This window comes from Watersipora subatra, chromosome 5 (genome assembly GCF_963576615.1).
Source record: "Watersipora subatra chromosome 5, tzWatSuba1.1, whole genome shotgun sequence".
Lineage (NCBI taxonomy): Eukaryota > Metazoa > Bryozoa > Gymnolaemata > Cheilostomatida > Watersiporidae > Watersipora > Watersipora subatra.
The window spans coordinates 2,881,547-2,907,980 of NC_088712.1; the positions used below are offsets into that span (position 1 = coordinate 2,881,547).

At 35.9% G+C, this 26,434-nt stretch overlaps 1 protein-coding gene across 1 annotated transcript in view; it reads right to left on the reverse strand.

Annotated features, from left to right (window-relative positions):
* LOC137396244 (vam6/Vps39-like protein) overlaps window positions 1-26,434 on the reverse strand; it is a 50,313-nt gene that overhangs the window by 17,339 nt on the left and 6,540 nt on the right. Inside the window, exons 2-15 of the mRNA XM_068082428.1 lie at window positions 21,858-21,920; window positions 20,844-21,061; window positions 19,863-20,082; window positions 17,618-17,756; window positions 16,819-16,977; window positions 15,248-15,368; window positions 14,710-14,851; window positions 10,336-10,478; window positions 8,392-8,547; window positions 7,477-7,618; window positions 5,006-5,172; window positions 4,379-4,486; window positions 1,669-1,786; window positions 917-1,045 (exon numbers count right to left, since the gene is read on the reverse strand). Of these exons, the coding sequence (XP_067938529.1) occupies window positions 917-1,045; window positions 1,669-1,786; window positions 4,379-4,486; window positions 5,006-5,172; window positions 7,477-7,618; window positions 8,392-8,547; window positions 10,336-10,478; window positions 14,710-14,851; window positions 15,248-15,368; window positions 16,819-16,977; window positions 17,618-17,756; window positions 19,863-20,082; window positions 20,844-21,061; window positions 21,858-21,920 (2,025 nt within the window). The remainder of the gene's footprint in view (window positions 1-916; window positions 1,046-1,668; window positions 1,787-4,378; window positions 4,487-5,005; window positions 5,173-7,476; window positions 7,619-8,391; window positions 8,548-10,335; window positions 10,479-14,709; window positions 14,852-15,247; window positions 15,369-16,818; window positions 16,978-17,617; window positions 17,757-19,862; window positions 20,083-20,843; window positions 21,062-21,857; window positions 21,921-26,434) is intronic.

Consider the following 26,434-nt stretch of genomic DNA (forward strand, 5'->3'; position numbering starts at 1 on the left):
AGAGAGAGATACTTACAGTCAAAGAGAAATACTTACAGTCAAAGAGAAAGATACTTACAGTCAAAGAGAGAGATACTTACGGTTAAAGAGAGAGATACTTACAGTCAAAGAGAGAGAGATACTTACAGTCAAAGAGAGAGAGATACTTACAGTCAAAGAGAAATACTTACAGTCAAAGAGATACTTACAGTCAAAGAGAGAGATACTTACGGTTAAAGAGAGAGATACTTACAGTCAAAGAGAGAGAGATACTTACAGTCAAAGAGAGAGAGATACTTACAGTCAAAGAGAGAGATACTTACAGTCAAAGAGAGAGAGAGATACTTACAGTCAAAGAGAGAGAGATACTTACAGTCAAAGAGAGAGAGAGATACTTACAGTCAAAGAGAGAGATACTTACAGTCAAAGAGAGAGAGATACTTACAGTCAAAGAGAGAGAGATACTTACAGTCAAAGAGAAATACTTACAGTCAAAGAGAAAGATACTTACAGTCAAAGAGAGAGATACTTACGGTTAAAGAGAGAGATACTTACAGTCAAAGAGAGAGAGATACTTACAGTCAAAGAGAGAGAGAGATACTTACAGTCAAAGAGAAATACTTACAGTCAAAGAGAGAGATACTTACAGTCAAAGAGAGAGATACTTACGGTTAAAGAGAGAGATACTTACAGTCAAAGAGAGAGAGATACTTACAGTCAAAGAGAGAGAGATACTTACAGTCAAAGAGAAATACTTACAGTCAAAGAGAGAGATACTTACAGTCAAAGAGAGAGATACTTACGGTTAAAGAGAGAGATACTTACAGTCAAAGAGAGAGAGATACTTACAGTCAAAGAGAGAGAGATACTTACAGTCAAAGAGAGAGATACTTACGGTAAAAGAGAGATACTTACAGTTAAAGAGAGAGATACTTACAGTCATAAGGAAATATCTTAATGAGACGCTCGGGTCTGTAGTGTGTTGAACTGGAGAGAAACTTGACTAACTCAGCTCTATAATAGCCCAAGTCTCCATCTTCTGTACCTGCACTTGCAGGTATCTGACCTGAATAGGACAACAAGGAGATATCAATTATGTTCGTACCTTACCATGATAGACAGCTTTATTAAAACAACACATATAATACATTACAATTGTACACAGGCTTGTTCAAGTACCTAATACATAGAATTGACTACAAAACTTTAGTCACTTTGTGCGGTATAAATTTTCAGCATAAGTCCAAAGATTAAAATTAATTGGACTATTAGTTTGTGAGATATCGGCAAAATACCAAAGAGAAATCCTAAATGATCGAGAAATAAACAATGGCTGCTGAGAGAACATTAGTCTCTAAGGACACACTGTTTGCAATTCGTGGTAATGAAGGATCAAAAATAGACAAAGAGTGAACAAAAAACTACTTTTTATATTTGACTTCGATCTTTTTTCATAGAGTTCCACAAACTCAGGACTTCAATATGATATGGTTCACCAGGACTTGTGCTATCCTATGTGCTCACAGTCAATTGAAAGTTGTCAATACAATCTAGGATCAGAAGGTTCGCTTGGGTATAGAAGGTTAGACTTGAAAGTGTTAACAAAATCTAACATGAAATCACATCATTCCCTAGAGGTGTCAACAAAAACATGAATCTACAATAGAGAGATGTAGATCAGAAACATACCTTCTGGAAGGCTGGTAATGTATTCTTTAAGGAGGGGAGTTATCACATCCTTGTAGCACATGACCAATTTGTCATGATGATCAGAATTTGTCTCCCCCCAGACGCTTATCACGTGCTCCTGCAAACACAGAGGAAACCATAAGATGTTTTGAGGATACCCTTAAAGATATTGCTCTTGTTTTAGTAGGCGGCAGACAACTCACTTTTAGTTTGAAGTTATGCTCTCATGGAAGGAAGTTAATTTACCGTACTTTTCGGACTATAAACCGCGCCCTTATATAAGCCGCATCTGATTTATTTCCCAAAAAACCGATAATAAAACAATACATAGGCCCCACCTTTGTATAGGCCGCAGAACTCAGGACGGTGCTTTTTAACACGGCCGCAACTTTGCTGTTTAAAACGGAACAGTGCCAAACGACACTGTTTCAAATTAACCGACGCTTCTTAACCTAGTGCCTAACAAAACAGTATCGTTAGGCATTGTTTCGTTTTTTCTTTCACCACTAGAGGCGCACTAATCAGAGATTCTGGTTAATGCGCCCTAGCGGTGAAAGAAAAGGCCACAGAATAGAGGCACCCTTATATAAGCCGCATAGCTCAAATCATTAAAAAAAAGTAGCGGCTAATAGTCCAAAAAGTACGGTAATAAAAATACGGTAATACCGTTCATCCAACTTTGTACCCGATGATCTTTAAATATTATAAACTGTAAAAACTTATTAAACCGTGAAGCTTCCTTTCAGGATGAATTTCTTTGGTTTCAACCTGCTCTACAACACGGGTCTAATGTGCTCTGCTAAAACAGTCATGCTTTATTATTTCACAGAACCGAGTCTACAGAGCGTGTCAAGATAAAAATGAACTATTTAATTTAGCTTCTTAAGATGACGGGCTTTTGAATGTTCACCGCTTAAGCAGTAATAACAATGCATAAGTGGCATCGTTGGAACATACTGTGTGACAAAAAACTGACATTATTAGTTTAAGCAAAACATAGAATATGAAATGACAATTTCTTAAGCAACATAAAGTGTTTTTTATTCTCTTTAAATTTTAATATTGTTGTTTTATCATCTCTGTTGTGAGTACAATCAAAAAGTTCTAAAAATAAACTTTGGAAGTCTTTGATCAACAGTATGACATAATATAAAATGTTATGACCCTCTTGTCAACATCAAATCAAAATCATTCAGCTCAGAACAAAATAATTTTTAAACGGTGTGAATACACTTTATTTTTATTGATAAAATAATTTCCTGAAAGGCCAGAAATAATCGCATTGAAATCAATTTAAGGCTTCATAAGCAAAGAAAAACACAAAATCGTGCTGAATGCTAATAGATCAATGACAAATTTATTTCAAGTATACATATGATCATAGATGCTATTAATGCTAGGACTACCAAGCAAGAATTAATAAAGAGAACTAGTGGCATCTTTTCCTTATGCAAAGCCACTCAAATGACAAATTTGCTTATTGACCTCAATACCAGATGACACGATGAGCAGATGACACGATGAGCAGATGACACGATGAGCAGATGACACGATGAGCAGATGACACGATGAGCAGATGACACGATGAGCAGATGACACGATGAGCAGATGACACGATGAGCAGATGACACGATGAGCAGATGACACGATGAGCAGATGACCCGATGAGCAAGTGACACGATGAGCAAGTGACACGATGAGCAAGTGACACGATGAGCAGGTGACACGATGAGCAGGTGACACGATGAGCAGGTGACACGATGAGCAGGTGACACGATGAGCAGGTGACACGATGAGCAGGTGACACGATGAGCAGGAGACACGATGAGCAGGTGACACGATGAGCAGGTGACACGATGAGCAGGTGACACGATGAGCAGGTGACACGATGAGCAGGTGACACGATGAGCAGGTGACACGATGAGCAGGTGACACGATGAGCAGGTGACACGATGAGCAGGTGACACGATGAGCAGGTGACACGATGAGCAGGTGACACGATGAGCAGGTGACACGATGAGCAGGTGACACGATGAGCAGGTGACACGATGAGCAGGTGACACGATTAGCAGGTGACACGATGAGCAGGTGACACGATGAGCAGGTGACACGATGAGCAGGTGACACGATGAGCAGGTGACACGATGAGCAGGTGACACGATGAGCAGGTGACACGATGAGCAGGTGACACGATGAGCAGGTGACACGATGAGCAGGTGACACGATGAGCAGGTGACACGATGAGCAGGTGACACGATGAGCAGGTGACACGATGAGCAGGTGACACGATGAGCAGGTGACACGATGAGCAGGTGACACGATGAGCAGGTGACACGATGAGCAGGTGACACGATGAGCAGGTGACACGATGAGCAGGTGACACGATGAGCAGGTGACACGATGAGCAGGTGACACGATGAGCAGGTGACACGATGAGCAGGTGACACGATGAGCAGGTGACACGATGAGCAGGTGACACGATGAGCAGGTGACACGATGAACAGGTGACACGATGAGCAGGTGACACGATGAGCAGGTGACACGATGAGCGGACACGATGAGCGGACACGATGAGCGGACATGATGAGCAGATGGCATGATGAACAGATGGCATGATGAACAGATGGCATGATGAACAGATGGCATGATGAACAGATGATACGATGAGCAGATGACACGATGAGCAGGTGAGAGAATATGCAAGACTTACCAGGTAAGAGATGACTAGCTTTGTTCCATCTACCTGCTTCCCTAAAAAAGCTACAACTTTTCCAACAGGAAGTCTCTGCTTCTTCTCCAGCAGCTCATCAGTGAATATCTGTGAAAAAACTAATTTTGCGTAGAAGAGAAATCAATTGTTCCAAAACAAACACAATAAAACACAGATGAAATGAGAATGGCATGATTAAAAGTAGATAGTATTCACCAATATAAAATGAATACATTTGGAGAGCTTTTGAGAAATTATTTAATATAACTTACTAGAAGCTTTTATTATAACAACATGTTTTTTTATAGAAAACTTAACTTACTCAAAAGCTGTAAAGAGAGCTAATCTTTTCTATTCAGTTGCTGAAAATTTCTTTTCTTATCTTTTGGCAGTAACCATAGGTGACAAATGCTCAACACTGATTGGCTATCTGCTCATGTTTTTAAGAATCATGAGGGCGCTTACAAAACAGCTAGGAATATCCGACAGGATTCTATCAAACAACATTCGTGTCTTCCCCGTAGGGAACTACGAACCATGAGATCATCGTCATGATTTCGGTCGAATAGATGGAGATAAAATCGAGGATATTCAGAAACAGATGAAAATAAAGAGAGGACAACTCACACATAATCCCATTCTGGGGTCAGCTTTGATAACCCAATCAGCGTACTCAAGTATTGTATCGACATGCTCCTTGCCTAGCCTCTGCAGATAGCCAATAGTCCTCTCAACACCCTTCAATACATCAGGCGCCTGCTTTTTCTGAGACTGCTCCATCAACATTTTTAGTGCTACCAAAAAATAAGTTTATATAATTCTAGCAACGTCCAGATGCTAAAAGACCAGGAAATCAAATGAGTCCCGTCATCAAACTGAGGATTCATCGAAAGGAAATCTTTGACACATTGCCATAGCCGTTTGGTGACCTTGGAATTACCTCAACGTAAAAGACTATGAAAATGGCTAAAAATTTGATCGCTATTAATGAGATTCTAACATACGAAATATACACATTTTAGTGACTTCAACGTAAAAAATGGATGAGGATTTCATAAATTTTTTTTAGTGAATTTACTGAAATGTGTCATTTTTTACATTGAATTCACTGAAATGTGAATTTAAGAGGTGTGAGTAAGGAGAATGCATCTACACTCTCCTATCCTCCAGGCCTGAATAGAACCTCCCTCATTCTTATTATGACAAAGGCTGTTTTTAGATTCCCCACACAATAAGCATTGTTGATTAGCTTCAGTAACCATAACATTGGAGTTGTTCTACCACATTAAAAAACTTTTATCAATGACCAGGGGATGGAATTCCATTAAATGTTTATCGTGCGCCAAAAACATGGGTTAGAAATCAAGTGTTATGGCATCGCAGTCTAAAAATCAAATTATCTATTCAGATCATAAGCCATGACTTTTTTTAATGCAGTGCCATGCATACACTTATTAGTTGTCAATGCACCATACCTGACTGAATTATTAAATACAATTGTGTAACACAATCACGGTGAACTACGGTATTTCTTTAAACATTGTGACGGACACATTATTAGAATTCAAATGGCTCACATGAACCTTGATCAGTTTAGGGAATCCAAAACTGCAATGTATATGAAAAGATAACTTCGACATACTGCGATAGTGTGTGGTACACACTGTATCGCAGTATGCAGGGATACACCCACAGTATACCCCGCAGTATGTAGGGGTTAACCATACCGTAAAAGCTGAGCATATGACATATGGGTTTACCATACCATAAATTATTACCATACAGTAGGTGGACACACTGTATCACAGTATGTCGAAGTTGTCCTCTCGGTGATTATTCATTGGCTATCTGTAGTTTAGACCGATAAGTAATCCCACAATACATTGGTGGTCATCTATGGCAACAATGTTTAAACTATCACAAACCCATCTGCACTTACATCTTCAAATAGCCTGTCGCATTGTGGTCTCATTATAAAATGCGGTCGTTGAAATGATAAGATGCTAGTCCCGCAGCAACTATCACAAAAAGAAACACAGATTAAGCAATCGGCGACAGTCAATCACCACCGTCAACGTGATAAACATAGCATAGACTGTTGTGAATGCATGACAAAATAGCAGAGAAGTTTGACAGTTGCCATGTTTTCTGACATATCCTGGTTGTCTTGGCGATGCCATCTTTCTACGGCGCGCATAGTTAGCAGATAATCACCGAGAGGACAATTCTGACACAGTGTGTACCAGCCTTAAACCATAACTGTCACGAACAACTTTTATCGTATTTACTAGGTAAATCAGACACGCTGATTCCGATTTTGTACTCAAAATAAAGACTAGTCCACTAACCTTCAAAGTCATTTAGGCTTTTTTAAAGCGTTTCAATGTCCGTTTCGAAAACAACACAATCGGCATTACAAGCTCCGCCCATAAATATGTGACGAAACCTAGCTTTTTCAGAAATGGAAGTTTGGAATGTTTAGTCCGATTTAGAATAATAGAGATGGGTGTCTTAAAACCCATTATTATCTAAATCCAGCCTGTAAAATAATTTCAGTTTTTTATGAAAGGGATATAAACTATTTAAAATTGCTCGCAGCTTGCTACATGACGTTTAAATGGGCTGGACGCCGAAAAAAATTAGCTCAAAAAGCGCGGTTTTATCACAAGCTAGCGTTGTTATCGCGCTTTTTAAATATGCAATGCTAAATAGCTTATCTACCTTTCTGAAAAGACTGGTATTATTTTTAAGGCTGAATTTAGATATTAATGGATTTTAAAACACCCATCTCTATTATTCTAAATCGGTCTAAACATACCTTCGTAACTTCTGTTCCTAAAAAGCTAGGTTACGTCATGTATTTATGGGCGGAGCTTGTTATGCCAATCGTGTTGTTTTCGAGACCGATATTAAAACGCTATAAAAAATCCTTCATTACTCTGAAAGTTAGTGGCCTAATCTTTATTTTGATTACAAAATCGGAATCAGCGTGTCTGATTTACCTAGTAAATACGATAAAAGTTGTTCGTGACAGTTATGGTTTAAGTTGTCCAAATCGTAATAAATAAAAATCAAAACAAGCCCTCTGACCTACAAACCTTTGGTGTGTTGTTGTCTGGTCTCGTATAGAATAATGAGCTCATCCAGTTTGTCACTTTTCTTCAAGACCTTCTCACTCTCCTCCACATGACAGTTATTGTCTTTCAGACGAAGGAGTGGCGCAACCAGGGCATCATTTATCTGCTCAGCAAACAACTCATGTTTGACAATCTTCTCACAAAATACTTCAACTATACAGCGAGGCAGAGACAAATTAAGGAAAAATATTGCCCTGTAGGAGTAATATAAGTACGGTAATATAAGTAACGGTAATACAGTATATATTACCTCGCGGTAATATAAGTACTGACCGCAAGCCAATGTATCGGCTTTCGCGGTAAAAGATGTACAGACCGTAAGCTGATGTATCGTCCTATAAATAGGGTTTCACTTTTCTTTTCATTACAAAGCCTATGCATTAGCTAAACTAATCAAATTTGGTCTCTAACGAAACAACTTTGTTGTCAATCACGTGCAACCAATAGAAAATATTTAGGCACAACAATTCCATGTCTAATTATTTTTCAAAACGGCAAAACCAGATCGTTATCTTCATGGCAATAACAAACATACCGCGTTTGTTCAATGCAAGGAAAGCATCAGAAAAATTGCGAGAGTGAGGTTCACTAAACAATTTTATACTTATCTTGTAGATTTTTTTTCTGAATAAAATGAATTTTGCAGTAAAACAATATATGTTTTTATCCTTGAGATATTGCTTAAACACTAATAAAGCTGATTTGGGTAGAATAATCGTTCGGTTGGAATATAATGCGGTAGCGGAAGAGTTAAGCAATGTACGAGAAATGGAGATAAATTATTAGCCAACAGTTGAAGCTTCTTTGCTCAACAAGTGGACAGCAGAAAAGCCAGACAATCAATGATAACAACAACCCATTGATTTCCAAACTGACCTCGAGGTAGCACTTGAGCAGTGTTGTGTCTATGATCTGGGAGAGCTGCTTGCGTGTTTTAACAATCGAGTTTGACATGTCTTTGGAGACAGTCATCAGTGGAGTCACATCAACTGTCTTAACACTCTTGTCCTGCTTCAGCAGCTCCATCCTTTTCTACAAGAATCACATAGAGAGTGACTAACTATCTTCACAGCCTGACAGTGACAGGAGAGAACAACTTCTAAATGGCTAAGACATTTTGGTGTGAGGTCAGATGACACAACTGCTATATATGGGTAGCACCATAAACAGAAAGTGAAAAAGAAGAGGGAAAATCGGAAGCTCGTTTAACTACTTACACCAATACTTGAGAGTTATTTTCTGTTACAATGAAAAGAAAAACTGTGAAGACCAATTTATATACATGTATACATATACATGTATATATACATGTATTTATACATACATATATACATGTATATAAAATAGATAATACAAGAGCAGTGTAAAATTTGATAAAAACGATTGCCTGTGCATGAAACTTTGAGTAATACAGTTTTTATCGAATTTTACACTGGTCTTTCATTATCTATTTTATAGATCAGCTCAGGAAACTTCGAGCACTTTTATGGACAACGGGATACAATTCTGATGATTATATACATGTATATATACATGTATATAAACATAACTACATCTATATATACAAATATCAGTGTCTGCCTATCGTTTGTCGTTAGTCTGTCTGGTGTTCGCGGTAGTTTTAGCAACAAAAAATCACCATCATACTGAATTTGAACTGGCGACATTCAAATCGCAAGTTTACTAACAAGTGTGCATAACCCAAGCCTAAGCCATTCTCTCTTATCAGACCCTTCGCTCTTACTATCATACTGCATTTCCTTTTCTCGAATACACACGCTAGATGGGCGTTCTTTATTATTAATTAATACAGTGCGCCCTAGGGTTGCAATGCCCCTGTAATACGATATTTTGGCCTTACGATGTGGAACACAACTTTGTTTCGTCTTTGCCATATGAAGGCAAAAATTCTTGTGACTTTTCGCGCAATACGATATCAAAGTATTTCTCGAAATTAAAATTTGGCAGTCGGTGTGCTGATAACGCCGAAATCTCTCTGACAACGCCTAGAATAAATATGATGCTCGCTTACTCCCTATCTCAGTTCAGCGATATTACCTATAAGTTATAGTGAAAAGAAAATCGGAAACATATAGGTGATAAATTTTTAGCCTAAGAGAAAGTTGAAGTTTAGTAAAATACATACTAAACCTTAGCCTTAAGTCTGTGTTTAGTAAGTTAACTTTATAACACATATAACACAGCAGAGTAAAACACGGTGAACCTTTTGACACCAAATAACTGTAATGTGAATTTTGCTGCAAATCAACCTTTAAATACTTCCCTTTGAAACTAGCAGCAAAGTTGGAGTCGCGATCTCTTTAAACAGAAGGTCAGACAACTTTAACAGAAATATCTGAGCTACTAGTATAAATTGACACTGATTAAAAAGTTGGTCATTAATAAAATATATTAAAATCTTTAATTCTATAGTCTAATATATGACATGAACTTACAGTATTTTTGTTCCTAACTGTTTTCATTGTGAATGTTTTTTTGAACAAATATTACAATGCAAATAGATGCGCAAACATGATTACTGTAAAGAATCTATGATAATACACATCACAATACAGATATCCCAACAGTAATAGAAAATCCAGCAAGGATACCATGGTCTTCACAACTGAAGCCAATTCTGATTGGTTAATCTATTTTTCAACTATTTTTTGGTATCAATTTATCTATTTTGTTTAGCCACAGAAAATATCCACATTTGATGCTTGTGATGCATTGCCAGAGCCAGGCTTGTAGGGAGACTGTTTGTAACATCAGCTAGTAACAGCATAGACACTGAAGAGCGATGAAAGAGAAACTGACCAATGTAAGGTAATCTATAAGAGCTGCCAGGGCTTGCTCTCTATCTGCGCCTGTCAGGTCTGGTAAATGTCTTGGATATTTTATATTGACTCTAAAATCTCTGGGTAACAGATCCGGGTATAAACCAATCACATGACTTGGATCTGCAACATAAAGCAAGCAGTTTTATAGCAGAGACTAATCAGGAGCCAAATTTTTGTAATGAGCCTACATATTAAGTCTATTTACTATAAAATATTTTAGATCAAATATTAGACTATTATTAAAATGTTATTATATAAAATTATACTAATTTTATGTTATAACTGGATTATATGATATTATGATTATATATAGTATTAAAGAACTCTATTACATATAATATATTAATATTATATTATAACATATTGTTATAACATAATATTAAATAATATTATAGTTATAATAGATAAATATTATATACAAAATATAAAATCTGGTATATATGTAAGTATATTTGCTATAAAATATCCCACATGATCAAACAAAGCCACAAGCTTTCAATACTTTTTTAATGATGAGCGAAGGTTAAAACAGAGAGCTACCTTACTGATTGCACTATATTGTCAAAGTTCAGCAATGATTGTCCTACAGTGCACCCTGAGGATACAAATTTGATCCGTTCCGGGGTTGGCATCATATGGTGAAAAAATCGCATGTAGGGGTATAGAAACCATAGTAATTATATAATGCAAACATCCTCTGGTAGAAATCGTCAAAATTTTATATAAGTGCTATACATATTAAAAACTAGTAACAAAATAGTGTGTTAATTTTAGTAAGTATAGTTGCCTACAGGAACTTTATTGTATTTAGTAGTTATGATCAGCAATAAAATGTAACATTATAATGTACTGTAGGGAGTTCTTACCTTCAAGACAGATTTACATTTAGCATGAACTTTGTATTCACCTCAAATAAGTTTAGCTTACTAAACACAGACACTTGAAGCTTACGTTTAGTATGTATATCAACTATTTTATTTTCAACTTTGTTTTCACTTAAATTTCACCACTTACCAGTTTCAGTCTTCACCTTAACTATAACTTCTAGCAGGCCCGTTTAAAACTTTTTTTCAACCAAATTCAGCTAAAAAGTTCGAACGATGCAGTTTTCGTAATGAAATGGATTGTTGTTAGCAAGTTAAAACAAGTTGTCTGACCTTCTGTTTGAAGAGATCGCGACTCCAACTTTGCTACTAGTATCAAAGGGAAGTATTTAAAGGTTGACTGGCAACAAAATTCACATTACAGTTATTTGGTAGCAAAAGATTCACCATGTCTTACTCTGCTGTGTTGTAGGTGCCAAATATGTGGAAATGTGATTTCAAGCTCGTAAAAGCTCAAAAACAAACAGTTAATCGCAGCCATATGAGACCGCCGTAGTTTGGATTCGCGTTCCAAAACGTCTCAAACGAGACGTAGTTGTTACAGGATGGTTTCTGTTTACACTTTCATGCCACCTCATTCGTCGAAATATTTTCGCAAATATATTTCCCGCATTCAATAAAACCATGTCTATTGTTCTTACGCGTCTGTTTTATCGTCTTTGTAATGCTGTCACTTTTAGCACTGATATCTTATAACTTACCGTAAAAAATCGTCAAACGTTCTAACCTTAGCTCGAAGGAGTGCATATCATTGTCTGATAATCATGACGAGCCTGTTGCTTACCTGTGATAATCAAAAGTGCTGCAAAAATTATTTGCGAAGTATTGGACCACGTGATCAGATTACGACTTGACGATTGAATAATGCCGAAACAAAACTGTAAAGTAGCGAGCATCTATATTTGATACGGGTCTTCGGTAAAACCCGAAGTGTTTGTCATAAACTAGTGCTACGATAAGTTTTATATTGAGCTTTTATTGGCCTTTCAATTCACGTGAGAACATCACGTGACAAGATGACAACCAAACTGTAATGACTACGTCAGATAAATAAAGAGATTCCAATCTACGGCGGCTTTTCATTTTTGAGCTTTTAGGAGCTTGTAATCACATTTCCACATATTTTGCACCTACAATACAACAGAGTAAGACAGGGTGAATCGTTTGATACCAAATAACTGTAATGTGAATTTTGTTGCAAGTCAACCTTCAAAATTTTACATACGAAAGTTGCTGTACCAAGGAAAATCGGTCGTCTTGTTTCTTTAAAGCCTTGTGAAAAGGCGTTTTTCGGCGAACAGCATTTCGGCATCTTTGATATTTTGATGTATGCACGTAATAAGTACACCGACTGGCAAATTTAAACTCGGGTGAAAACTTGGTTGAATTCGCATGGTAAAATAAGATTTGTTTAGTGAGGTGAAAAAATCGTACATCAAGGTAATCGTATCCTGAGGGTGAACTGTATTCAGTTAAATAGAGTAAAAGACTGGGATAACAGTATCAGGAGGAACGGGCAACAATTTAGAATAACAAAATTTAAGATACACCGTATTTTCTAAATAAATGTTACTCATTAAGGTACGGCCACGCATAACGAATTATTTGTTCAATCTGACAGAATTCACGAAATTCACAGATATATTCGGCCGAATATCACAGAATTATCTGAGCTGTGCATGCAGCCCGAGTTCGTCGACGAAACGCTTTCAATTGACTAAACAAAATTTTATTTTAGCGAGCACGATTCTAGCAGCTTTTGCGATTGGTATAGTCCAAGACCCGTACCACGACACACAATAAAAGTATGAGTACAATTCAACATAGTACATACGATGCAGCTGCTTAAATTGGGTTATTGTTGGTTCTTTATTGTTTGGACCACATGTTTACAATTAGTTTATTTTTTAATAATAATACTTTATTTTTAGCAAAAAAAGTCCCGTAGTAGAAAGAGTTGCCATCTTTGGCGCAATCAAGTTAGATGCATCGTATTTACTATGACAAATTGTCGTAATATTTTTTTGCGTGTCGCGTTATTTGCCTCGGACTATATACATTGCAAAAGCTGCTAGAATCGTCCTTGCTAAAAAATGGTTTAGCCAATTAAAAGCGTTTCGTCGACGAATTCGGTGTGCATGCACAGCTCAGACAATTCTGTTCATTTCGTGATTTCGATCAGAATGAACGAATAATTCGTTAAGTGTGGCTGCACCTTTAATCAATGATTTTTATAAAGTAGCTATTTACTTGTAAACTACACACAAATGCTATGAATCGGTGAATAAACTTCTATAAGTACTGACCAGTCTTGTATAAAATATTATACACCTAATATACATATAACATTATATATAAATTCTATAAGTACTGACCAGTCTTGTATACAACATAATACACCTAATATACATATAGCATTATATATAAATTCTATAAGTACTAACCAGTCTTGTATAAAATATAATACACTTAATGTACATGTAACATTATATATAAAATCGATAGGTACTGCCCAGGTTTGTATACAATATAATACACCTAATATACATATAACATATATAAATTCTATAAGTACTGACCAGTCTTGTATAAAATATAATACACTTAATATACATATAACATTATATATAAATTCTATAAGTACTGACCAGTCTTGTATAAAATATAATACACTTAATATACATATAACATTATATATAAATTTTATAAGTACTGACCAGTCTTGTATAAAATATAATACACTTAATATACATGTAACATTATATATAAATTCGATAGGTACTGCCCAGGTTTGTATACAATATAATACACCTAATATACATATAACATATATAAATTCTATAAGTACTGACCAGTCTTGTATAAAATATAATACACTTAATATACATATAACATTATATATAAATTCTATAAGTACTAACCAGTCTTGTATAAAATATAATACACCTAATATACATGTAACATTATATATAAATTCGATAGGTACTGCCCAGGTTTGTATACAATATAATACACCTAATATACATATAACATATAAAAATTCTATAAGTACTGACCAGTCTTGTATAAAATATAATACACTTAATATACATATAACATTATATATAAATTCTATAAGTACTAACCAGTCTTGTATAAAATATAATACACTTAATATACATGTAACATTATATATAAATTCGATAGGTACTGCCCAGGTTTGTATACAATATAATACACCTAATATACATATAACATATATAAATTCTATAAGTACTGACCAGTCTTGTATAAAATATAATACACTTAATATACATATAACATTATATATAAATTCTATAAGTACTAACCAGTCTTGTATAAAATATAATACACTTAATATACATATAACATTATATATAAATTCTATAGGTACTGCCCAGGTTTGTATAAAATATAATACACCTAATATACATATAACATTATATATAAATTCTAAAAGTACTGACCAGTCTTGAGGTCTGAGAATATACGTATAGAATCTTCGTAGCGTTTTTGAGAGAAAAGCTCAAAAGCGTGTAAATTTTTTATAGTGTGCAACCGGCGAGAGTTCTCATGGCGGCTGTCATCGTTCTCCATGCTGTCTGTGTCCTGGATAAATAGAAGGAATGAGGCAGTTGATCATTAACAAACAAACAATGAGACCATCTCTACTAGCATGCACACCAGATGTAAGTGGTAGATGATTGAGTCAAAGAAGAACACAGTTAATCCTCGCTACTTGTTGCTTCATCAGTTGTAGCTGTCATGGGTAGATCTAGAGAGAGTGGAGTAATAATAGACGTAGAGAGAGGAGTAATAACAGACATAGAGAGAGGAGTAATAACAGACATAGAGAAATGAGTAATAATAGACATAGAGAGAGGAGTAATAATAGACATATAGAGAGAGCAGTAATAACAGACATAGAGAGAGGAGTAATAATAGTCATAGAGAGAGGAGTAATTATATACATAGCGGGGAGTAATAATAGACATGGAGACTTACAGAGAGAAGCAAGGCTAGCTCAAACTCCTTGTTGCTAATCAGCTGATCAATTTGCATAGAGACAGGTAAATAGGCCAGTCTCCAGACTCCTTGAACTGAGGCTATATATAATGACCCGTCCCTACAAGTACAACATACAGATCATGAGATTTCCATGAACATTTGCGATAAGAAACAAAAAACAATCCTATTACGTATTTAGCATACAAAAGCTCCAACACGTGATGCAATACATACATGTGATACGATACATACACGTGATACGATACATACACGTGATGCGATACATACACGTGATGCGATACATACATGTGATGTGATACATACACGTGATGCGATACATACACGTGATGCGATATATACATGTGATGCGATACATACACATGATGCGATACATACACTTGATGCGATACATACACGTGATGCGATATATGCACGTGATGCGATACATACATGTGATGCGATACATACACGTGATGCGATACATACACGTGATGCGATACATACATGTGATGCGATACATACATGTGATGCAATACATACGTGTGATGCGATACGTACATGTATGGCTATCAGCAAACGAACTAACTGTATCAACTAACAAGAAACACTGTTCGGATTTTTTTTAAACTGAAAAAAAATGTTTGTAAAACAAGGTAAAGTTCATTTTAAATTTCACCTATCCCAACTTGTGTTAGACAAATGATCTCTATCACCATCTTTACTTGCGAGCTATTCCTTTGTCTCTCACATTGCCAAGCTTACACTTTCTGTAGTTAACAACAAACACCTCTAATTTTTTACATTTTCATGTTTTCCTTGTTTCAAACCTGTTTTATATCATGTATTTGTTATATTGCTGTGTGATTTCCTTCAGTATCTGTCTAGGAGTTATCATATCATAGATTTTCAGAACCTTAAATCAGCCATAGAAGTGTTTTCCTATGGATATATTTCATCCAACAAACATAAGTGGGTAAAACGAATTAAAAGCTTGTCTGTAAAGATTAAATTTGACTAGCATTGACTTCATGCTAATCGTTTTCATGATACCAACACTAATGTAGAAGTTAAGGGGCGACAGATGAGGCTAAATAAGATGTCAGGAATTGTCACTTGCGGCAGACGCCTGCCAACACACAAATTTCTGCATCATCAAATTCGCTAATTGTGCCGATTCCATGATTCCACTGTTAGTAGGGACATACTTGATTACAAATGGTCTGAGAGGATAAGTGCTGTGGATGATCCGTGTTTTGAAAGTACAGACACACAATTTATATCAATTCAAAGTTCTTAAAATGCTGCGATACACAAACACATTTCAAACTCGAGTAGAAATTTTAAAGCAATATCAATGACTGAAATATTATATTTCAATAAAATTAACAAAAATTGAGCAAACTATGTTAAAATAACTATCATTTCATAAATTTTCCCAACTTAACGCAGCACCTTCATCAAACCTTCCATACAGTGGATGATGAAGCCATGCTCCAACAATCTATATGAAATTTATTCAGAGCAAAGATTTATCAAGATTTGTCTTCTCTATGCCACTTCTTTCCTACCTGGTATGAGTGAGAATACGAGGTTTATCCAGAGCAATGGTCTGTATCATATGTTTTGGTTCAATAGTCCTCACCTCCACATAGCGGGGCAAGACTCCGATGAGGTAGGGGGCTCGATATACCATAGCTACAGGCGCCTCTGACCAGTTGATACCGTACCTGTTGACAAGTGACAACAGGTGACATCTGCCTTCCATAATATAATACTGACCAATGATAAGTGAGTTGATTAAAGATAAACTTGCACAAAAGTTTTAGTGAATTTTCTTAAAACATAATCGGTATTTTTCTAATATTGGGAAACATTGTTGATGTTAGAGGTGATCTGACTGTCAGGATGCTTCAAGGTTAACATTGATAGAATTTTATAGCGGTTAAAACAGTCAGATCAATTGAAAGTGTGATTATGACATCTATAGTTCGAAGAGACTGACAGAATAGGGACTCGAAACGCTTCAGCTTAAATGCAATAGCTGATATCAACTATGGCGACTAGTGATGTCATTTCACACCTATTTTCTTCTGAATGCTTTATTAATCGCTCTCATGTTTTGTTAATTTTAATCTTGAAATATCCTGGCAGTCAAATCACCTCAAGCATCAAAAACAATCGTAAATGATAGAAAAATATCGATAATTTTTGATACAATATACTAGAATGTTGTGCATGTTCATCTTTAAGAGAACTACAGCATGTTTCTCACAAAACCTAAAACTGACATTTTAATAATATAAAACTGACCAATAATAAGTGAGTTGATGAAGAGAAATATAGTAAAAAGCATAGACTGAGACCTACTTCTGCGTTGGCTGTTTCTTGTGGTCAATAAGAACGCTGATGTTATCCTTGTTCAGGGCTAGCCTGTCTCCCCCGACACTTGCCATCAGGGGCTCTTGGTTCCTGCCCGTAGGGAATACTTCACTGATATTTGGTGGGTCTACCTGAAGGCAAAGTTCAATATAAGAATGACTGACTCCCTGGATGAACTGAAATGAGCAAAGTAAACTGCAGCACGGGAGATCTTGGTTTATTTCAGGAGTTATGTTCCCAATATAACCTCTGTAATTGCTGGCTTTTATCTTTGACACAGAAAATACAATACTGCTTTAATTACTCATTAAATCCCATTAAATTAATTAATCTCATTAAAAGCATCACCTCTGAGATGTTTCAATGTAATGAAGCTAATGACTAGCAATTCTAGTTGAAAGCAAAGTTGCTCGAACTAACAAACTGCAGACAGAGTAGTTGTGATAAGTTGTCTTAGTTGTTAACCTACTCAATAATTTAGCATTATGATGATGGTGACTAATTTTTAAGGTGATTTTTATTTAAAAGGTTTTCAGTGATAAGTTTTTGGTATGAAATCAAAATCATGTTTAAATTTATTTTATTTCATTTCATTGCTCTGAAAAAAACAAACTGAAAAACAGCGATGTTGTAAACGATTGAAAGATTTGAACCGAGGTTCTGCCCGAGTTCATATAAACAGATATTCTTGGTTAACAAGCTTTGTATGCAGATTAATAATTTCAAATTCGACAACTCGGCCAGATTATAAAAACAGCTCTCAATGACATATTCAAGTTACCAACACAGATACTAATGACATATTCATGTTACACACACAGGTCTCAATGACGTATTCAAGTCACAAACATAGGTCTCAATGACATATTCAAGTTACCAACACAGATACTAATGACATATTCATGTTACACACACAGGTCTCAATGACGTATTCAAGTCACAAACATAGGTCTCAATGACATATTCAAGTTACCAACACAGATCTCGATGACTGATTTAAGTTACAAACACAGTTCAGAATGAAATGTTCATGTTACAAACAAAGATCTCAATGACATTCCAGTTACAAACATAGACCTCTATGCCATATTCAACTCACAAACACAAATCATGATGACTGATTTAATTTCCAAACAAACGTCGTGATGATTGATTCAACTTACAAACACAAATCTCGATGACATACGGAGTAAAGCTGCAAACACAGATATCCATGACTGATTTAAATTACGAACACCGATCTCCATGACGGATTTAAGTTACAAACTTAGATCTCAATGACATATTCTAAATACAAACACAGACATCAATGCCATATTCAATTTACTAACACAGATCTCAATGATATACAGTGAAACTCGGCTAACTCGACCTTCACGGGACCGAGAGAAAGTGTTCGAGTTATCAAAGTGTTCAAGTTATGAGAACACTGTCACAAGTGCATGTATTATTGTATTTATCAGCACATATACAAACTATATATAAACCAAAAGCATTGATTGCTTATTGCAAGTTAAGGGACCTCTCATGTAATGTTTTAACAATTTTTATCAGAAAGTATAAATATTTTCCTTTTATTACTTGAGATTTGTTTCTTTGTTTTAGGTGATGTGACTGCCAGGACGTTTTCAAATTAAAATAGGCAAACCCTGATCGCGGTTGAAACTCTCAGAAAAAAGACATATTTTTCTTTTGAGCGTTTTAACAAAAACCAGTTTTGCCGATTTTTCTTAAAGTTTATCTGAAGGTTACTTCGCTTCTCCTTGCTTGCGGAGAGCTATCCCCAAGCGGATGTTTGGTAAAATTTGATTTTTTGCAAACTTTTAGAAAAGTCGTTAACGAAAATATTTTGCCGATAGTAGTAATAATGACGCCTAAGAACTACTAAAAGTTGTTGTTTATCTCTATGGCTTGGAATAAAGTGATATTCTAAAGCGATAACAACCGTCTCGGTAGCCGTTGGGCAAAAAAACTGTTCGAGTTAACAAAGTTAAGGTCGAGTTATCTAAAGCAATTTACCATTGCGTGGGAACGGACCAAACAAATCCGTTCGAGTTACCCATGTGTTCGAGATATCCGAGGGCGAGTTATCCGAGTTTCACTGTATTCAAGTTACAAACACATTTCAGATAGGTTTAGTCAACCTTGAAAAATAAAACAATAACAGGAAGTGTGGATTTCCTTGACAAACAATTTTTTAACTCTTGTTTAGAATACATTTAGCAGTAAGTACCTACCTCGTACATGTAGTATTCACGCTTGAATCCTACACAGATAGAGTTCCTGCACCAGCATAGCACCTTAGGTATGTCAGGAAGGGCAATATCGGCACCAGGACGAAGCTCATGAAATATTTGTGTGGAATTCTTCCAATAATAGAGATAAAGTCGTTTTCTAACAGCCACACAGAGCTTCAACGTACACTGCTTATCGCCGTGTATATTTGTGAGCACCTGCAATCAATCGTCACAGCGCAACTACATGTCAGTTCCTTTCCATGTACTGCATCCTTGACTACATCGACAGGTGTAAGATTTCTGCCACAAATCTTTAGATTTTATGATATATTATACGAAAAAAATCTGTTGTTTCTTCATTTTCAGCGACTCGACAGTAATCACTGACTTTTTACGATTAATGGAGACCGGCATCCCATGCAGAATATGAACATCCCCGCAATGGAATCTAGCATTTTAAACTATATATATGAGCCAAATTTTACCACCAAAACACTTCAACGGCTTTCAAAACATTATATTTATGTCCTACGAACACATACTAAGTAAATTGATGTTAGCTTGATTGGCTTTCAGTTTAAGGTAAGCCACAAAATGCTATTAAGTAATCCGGTGTAGTTCAGATGTTATCTGGTCTGAGTTGTCGTACCTGTGATTAACTGGGTTCGCTTTGAGAAAGAAGTCATGCGTTTGTAAACGTACTTTATGTATGAATATTTATGTATTTTAATTTTTTGGTTTTTGTAATTGACTTTCTTTAATTTTCTAGCGAACATTGTTGCACCGCAAAGTACTGAACCGCAAAGCACTGAGGGATTACTATATACATATGCTTTTTCATCACGGATAGTTGAGGACTAGTTCTTCAGTAAGACTACCAATAAGAGCCACACAATTTCAAACCTGCAGGTACCTATTTTAGTTGAAAAACAAAACTACATCAGTATAGAGAAACCTGTAACAACTAGCAGACGTACCTGAACATGAATAGCGAATACATTAGCACCTCGGGTTTGATTGAGAGACTGAGTAGCGTCAGTCAAAAGTTTGAGAGAACCCAACTCGTGGATGGCAACAGCGTTGTCACTAAGGCTAACCAGAATGTCCAACTCTGGTATCGCCTCCAGTTGCAATACTGGCTTCTTTGAGAAAGTCTTGTAGGCATGGTCAAGAGAAACCTCGCATGCTGAACTACCTGAGCCCAAAATGATATTTGATAAGAGAGATGACACCAACACGCATAGTGACTCATACTGTAGTAGTGCTGGATGGAATAACCCTGCGTGTCAAGCTTTACTCGTAAAAGATTCTGGTGGTCTGCTGTATTGACACCAACCTATGCTTTGCTTGGTCGCCATTGCTATTATTTAAATATTCGACAATAAACAAAATTTCATTTTCTAAATTTAAAAATTACGATTTAAAAGGACACGTAGCACGCCAACGAGTTTAATAGAGCAAACGTAGTCGTTGGATTTTAGATCTACATCGTTAAAAGACCAACCAAAACAGTAAAGGGTAGTATGTGATCTTTGAAAACTCGGATGGTTATTTACTTGAGTTAACGCAAGATAGCAAAAGCTCAGTTTCGCTGGCTGGAATATGATTCAATTACTCAACAACTTTTTTGCAACTACCAGAGAAAGCCATTTGGAGACCGCGCTCCAACGAGAAAATACATTGAAAAAAGACTGGAAACCATAATAAAAACATGATATATATATAAAAGTGACACGCTTTTATTGAACCGTTAAGACTGTGTTAGCTATGAGAAAACAACACATATACAAATGGGCAGATTTAACGCTCTGAAAGTAGGTATTCCTCTTCGACGTATGTCCAGTCATCACAAGATGGTTAGATTATAAAATGGGTAAATGTAAAGACCCATTTTGTAGCGCTTTAAAATCCTTAGTCGGCAGGATTTATTATGTAAATCGACCCGTAAGCTCAGATATGAATACATAACTCCAAGAAAATTACAACTGTACCTTTGGATTCGATGTGGTAGACTAAAGCGAATCCATTCTTTGTGCCGACAATCAGCTTGTCGTCTACAACAATACCATATCAACTACAGTTTCATTTTTACAGGCCAGAAAAAGGGGTGAACCACTTATCAAAAGTGCTTTATCCCGTCAGCGAAACTCAGTGACCTTTTAGGTGCCACTTCATCAATTAGCTAGCTTTCAGATAAGGCTGCATTGAAAGTCTTTACTCTACCAGGCTTTATGATAAGCTGTGGGTGCCAAGAAATGTTAAAAAAATTCACAGCTACGCTTACAACCAAATAAGTGTAAAACTTTGTCAATAACTTTAGAAGCTTGCAGTCTGCAGACCATTGCTTCTTTGTTATGCTGCTTTGATTGGGTCTGTCATTGCAAAGATTTCCAAATGCTTGAAATAACTGTGAGTTTTCCATTCTAAGAAGTATGGGTGGTGGCTACGCTTACATATAAGGCATTCAGACTCTAATGTTACAAAAGGTTAACAAGTTGAAAAAGAAATGACACCGATGAATCGGGCAAAGGATTACGAACAAAAAGCGAGACAACACAACAGGAGATAGTTTTTAGCGGAATGGTATGTTTGTGATAAACCATTCCAAACTGATAGTTTTACGGAGAATACAATAATCGATATATCAGATGCGCACTGAACGCTATAAATGCTATACTTGGATTCATTATTAGGTATTTCTCTAGCCGCTAGTGATTACCATATCTATGGCATGTCATTAAAAACAATACGCACACATGGGCCCCCACAAATACCCTAGTTTAGCATAGAATTTTCAGAGATAAATTTCCTTTCATTAAAGGAATAAGATTCCTTCGATGATACTTGTACTACAAATGTTTTACCCATAGAATACTGCAATCATTGCAAATATACAATGCAAGCATAGCATCTCAGAAAATAAACCAACTTATTAAATTTTTAAGCAGTCTTAAGAACATTAAATTAACTGCAATAAACAATCATTGAATTTTAGAAGAAGTTTTTACGAGTTAATTTAAGCTTGCATTAACATGCGGAGCATATTAAAAACTAATGAGTTTTTCAGAAATCATACTGTTTGCTGATGCTTTGATACTAGTCTGAAAAATACATAAACAGTCAAAAAGTTGAAAAGAATGCTGCATATCACTGTGACGCAAATACAAATAAGTTGAAGAATGCAGTAAATGTTATAGAATAGCACTCCAGCAGTCACTCTTATTTTAAAGGCTATCAAAATGCTAAACACGTACCGGATATTCCTGCATATCAGCAAATTCAAACCCAAAATTTTTTACCAAACTAAGAGGTCCAGCCAAAATGCATGTCTAAGCAGATACACACAATAGTCTTTCAGCTGGGATTCGAACTCAGAATGGACTGAATTTCATTAAGTGGTTTAGTTACACCTAAGAAATGAGCACATCTCTTAAAAAATAATAACTCAAGCTAAAATAGCCTAATGAATCTTAGCTTAATATTCAAACAATCTTAGCACAGATTATAATACGGTCAACATCTTTAAAATTACCCGTTAGAATAACATTGAAAACTTAACTTCGTTTGGCAAGACAATATTTCCATTTCTGTTAGCTATTAGGTTTTCACGGTTTTGTTGCCAAAGTTCAGAATACTGGAATCTTCCACTATGTTTCCATGATGCGCAGTACTTCGGAGTTGCGCTTTCTCCGAATCATGGAAACGGCGTCTTCGCACTGAAATCTTTGCGCACTGATCCGCACGAAGCCAGTGCAAATTCGCAGCAAGGAAACAGCAATTGCGCAGTCGCTGCGCATATAGCCCTCATGCCGCGGAGACAGATTCTTCGAGCGCCATAAACTAGTACAAAAGTTATCCTGCTTATCTTGTTTTTGCTATTCTTCCGATATTTTTTCACTTAAATTTAATTATGGTCTGCTTCTACGAGGATGATGAAGTGATTACTTTCCTGGACTTTGTTATCGATACCAACACTTTTCGAAAAATAGGTGGCAAGTCCTAAAGTAACATTTAAATAATCTATTACTTAAATATATATACATGTATTAAAAATATATTATTTTCAAAAATTGTGTTAAGGTTTGTAAAACATTGTGAAAGTGTATTGCAAACAAAAGTATAATGATGACCAAAGCATAAAAAGACCTTTTCTGACGTTCGGTATCCATGATCGATTCCATGTATCCATCCAGCAATCCTGTTTATATAATTTCTCTTATCTGGCTAATTTGCTGAAAACCACTGCGCAGCATGTAAACATAGTGCTTGTGAGCTATCACGAATAATCCTAGACTTATTGCTATTAAATTTGAGTTAAAATTTAATGAATTGAAAAGTTGAGAATTCAAAATTTATTGTTTGAAAAAGCTACTTTTGTGAAACGAAAAGTGACCATTTTAAACCAAAAATATTTGTTTGAAGATTTCCAACCGAAGTCTGTTAGTTTTTGTCTATAGACATTTTAAAATATTGACAAACGAATTCGAAGTCATCATCAGTCATCTGATTTAAAGCCTGGTAAGATAACCTGACATTAAAACACTGTGATCATGCACAGCTCTCAAACACTGACTTTTAAACTATTAATGAAACAATATATATAATTCAAATAACAGGTTCAACTTGTGGATACTTCATGGAAATCACTTATTCGAAGAAGTCTAGCAGCTTATGTTATAGAATCTAGAAAGATTATGCTCTAACAGTTAATTCACAAATGTACAGCTTGGCATGACAACACTTAGACAAGTGAAGCAACATTCATGCCATCTACCAGAAAACCTTCATTTGAATGTCATGGTGCTCTATTTTCAACCCATCATCTATAGTGGCAATTTATAAGAGGTGACGTTTAAATAAAGAGTGGCATTGTATTTTTCAAACCAATTGTGAAAGTTTTTGGAAGAAAAAGTTAATCCGTTCAAATAGAAGTGGCGTTCAATTAAAACTCGGGGCTTCATTTATCAACCCATTTTCCAGAGTGGTGCTCAAATAGAGATGGCATTCAAATACAGGTTTCACGGTATATTTTGCACTCTCCGATGGGCAGATAAAGAAATACATTGCGGTATCAGATCGAGTTGAAAAAGGTAAGAAATATAAAAGTGACAGAATTATTGCTTATTTTGATTCTGTTGCTTTCAAAATTTTGAACAAAAAACTGAAAAACTTTGGTATTAGTAAATGGACTTTGAAGCTCTGTAATAATGGCAGCTCCTGATGAATGTACGCAGCTCTTGAAGAGCATTCCAATAGTTTAGCCAAATGTTTGAAACTCTTCAGATAATTCTTTAACCATTTTTGAGATTCGCCATCTCATGAGTGAATCGGAAGACAATGGGTCGGATTTGGACATTAGTGACTTTGAATCCGAGTGTAGTTATGACGGTTCAAACAATCGCAGTTCCTAGGCACACTCATCACAAAATCTACGGTGAACATGACGACAATAAAAATGAAAAAATACATGGATATTGATGTAATCTGGTCATTATTAGCAACGTTTTGTGGGGAATTTTAATAGCTTTTTGAAGGATGACCAAAATAGTAAACGTAAAAGTTCCATTTTTTCCAAACTCCTTTTTTGCAAAAGGGAACTCCAAAAATGAAATTGGCTACCAAATGGTTAAAAAAACATGCCAAAATACCAACTAGTCATTATTAAAACAAGCCAAACTACCTCATAATAATGGTACTCTTTTAATATACTAATGGGGTTTTCATTAGCCTGTCTTGACAAACTGTTGTTTTTGCGGAGTTGTTCCCCCGTCGAGCGGGCGAGCAACACAACAGCTTGTCACAAGACGTACTGCACCTGATGCATCAGCTGCACTGAAAGGGAGTTGTTCTCTTCCGTCTATGCGGCTTGGCTGCGATGTTATGGTGGTCGCTCCATTGGTAATCATAACAGATTTCGCGCAAAAAATTATGTAGGAAAAATAAGATTATAACGTTTAACCAAAGACCAGTCTTTGTGGTGAACGTTAGTAAAATTTAACAATAAAATAAATTGAAAATAAAATCTATAAGAACAAATAAAACTGACTGATACAAAATTAGAAATAAAACTGACTGAGCGCACAAATAATGACATGTTTAGTCGCTGTTGTTGGTTAAGTTCCCAAGTTCTGCTAAAGTTTACCGCAGGTTAAAGTTTATCGCTGGTTAAACGTTGTAATCTTATTTTCTCTACATAAATTTTTGCGCGAAATCCGTTATGATTACTGATGGAGCGACCACCATAACATCGCAGCCAAGCCGCATAAACGGAAGAGAACAACTCCCTTTCAGTGCAGCTGATGCATCAGGTGCAGTACGTCTTGTGACAAGCTGTTGTGTTGCTCGCCCGCTCGACGGGGCAACAACTCCGCAAAAACGACAGTTTGTCAAAACTGGCTAGGTTTTCATCTGTGTTGGGACTATTCAATCAGCGGTTAGTGATGAAAAATCAAACTAACATTAGAAGTGTTTCATTTTATTGCTTTCAACACCGTCATTATTATATGATATTGCACTCAGATGGTAACACGAGCCTTTAGCTCTCCACAAAGAACTCTGCAGTTTGTAG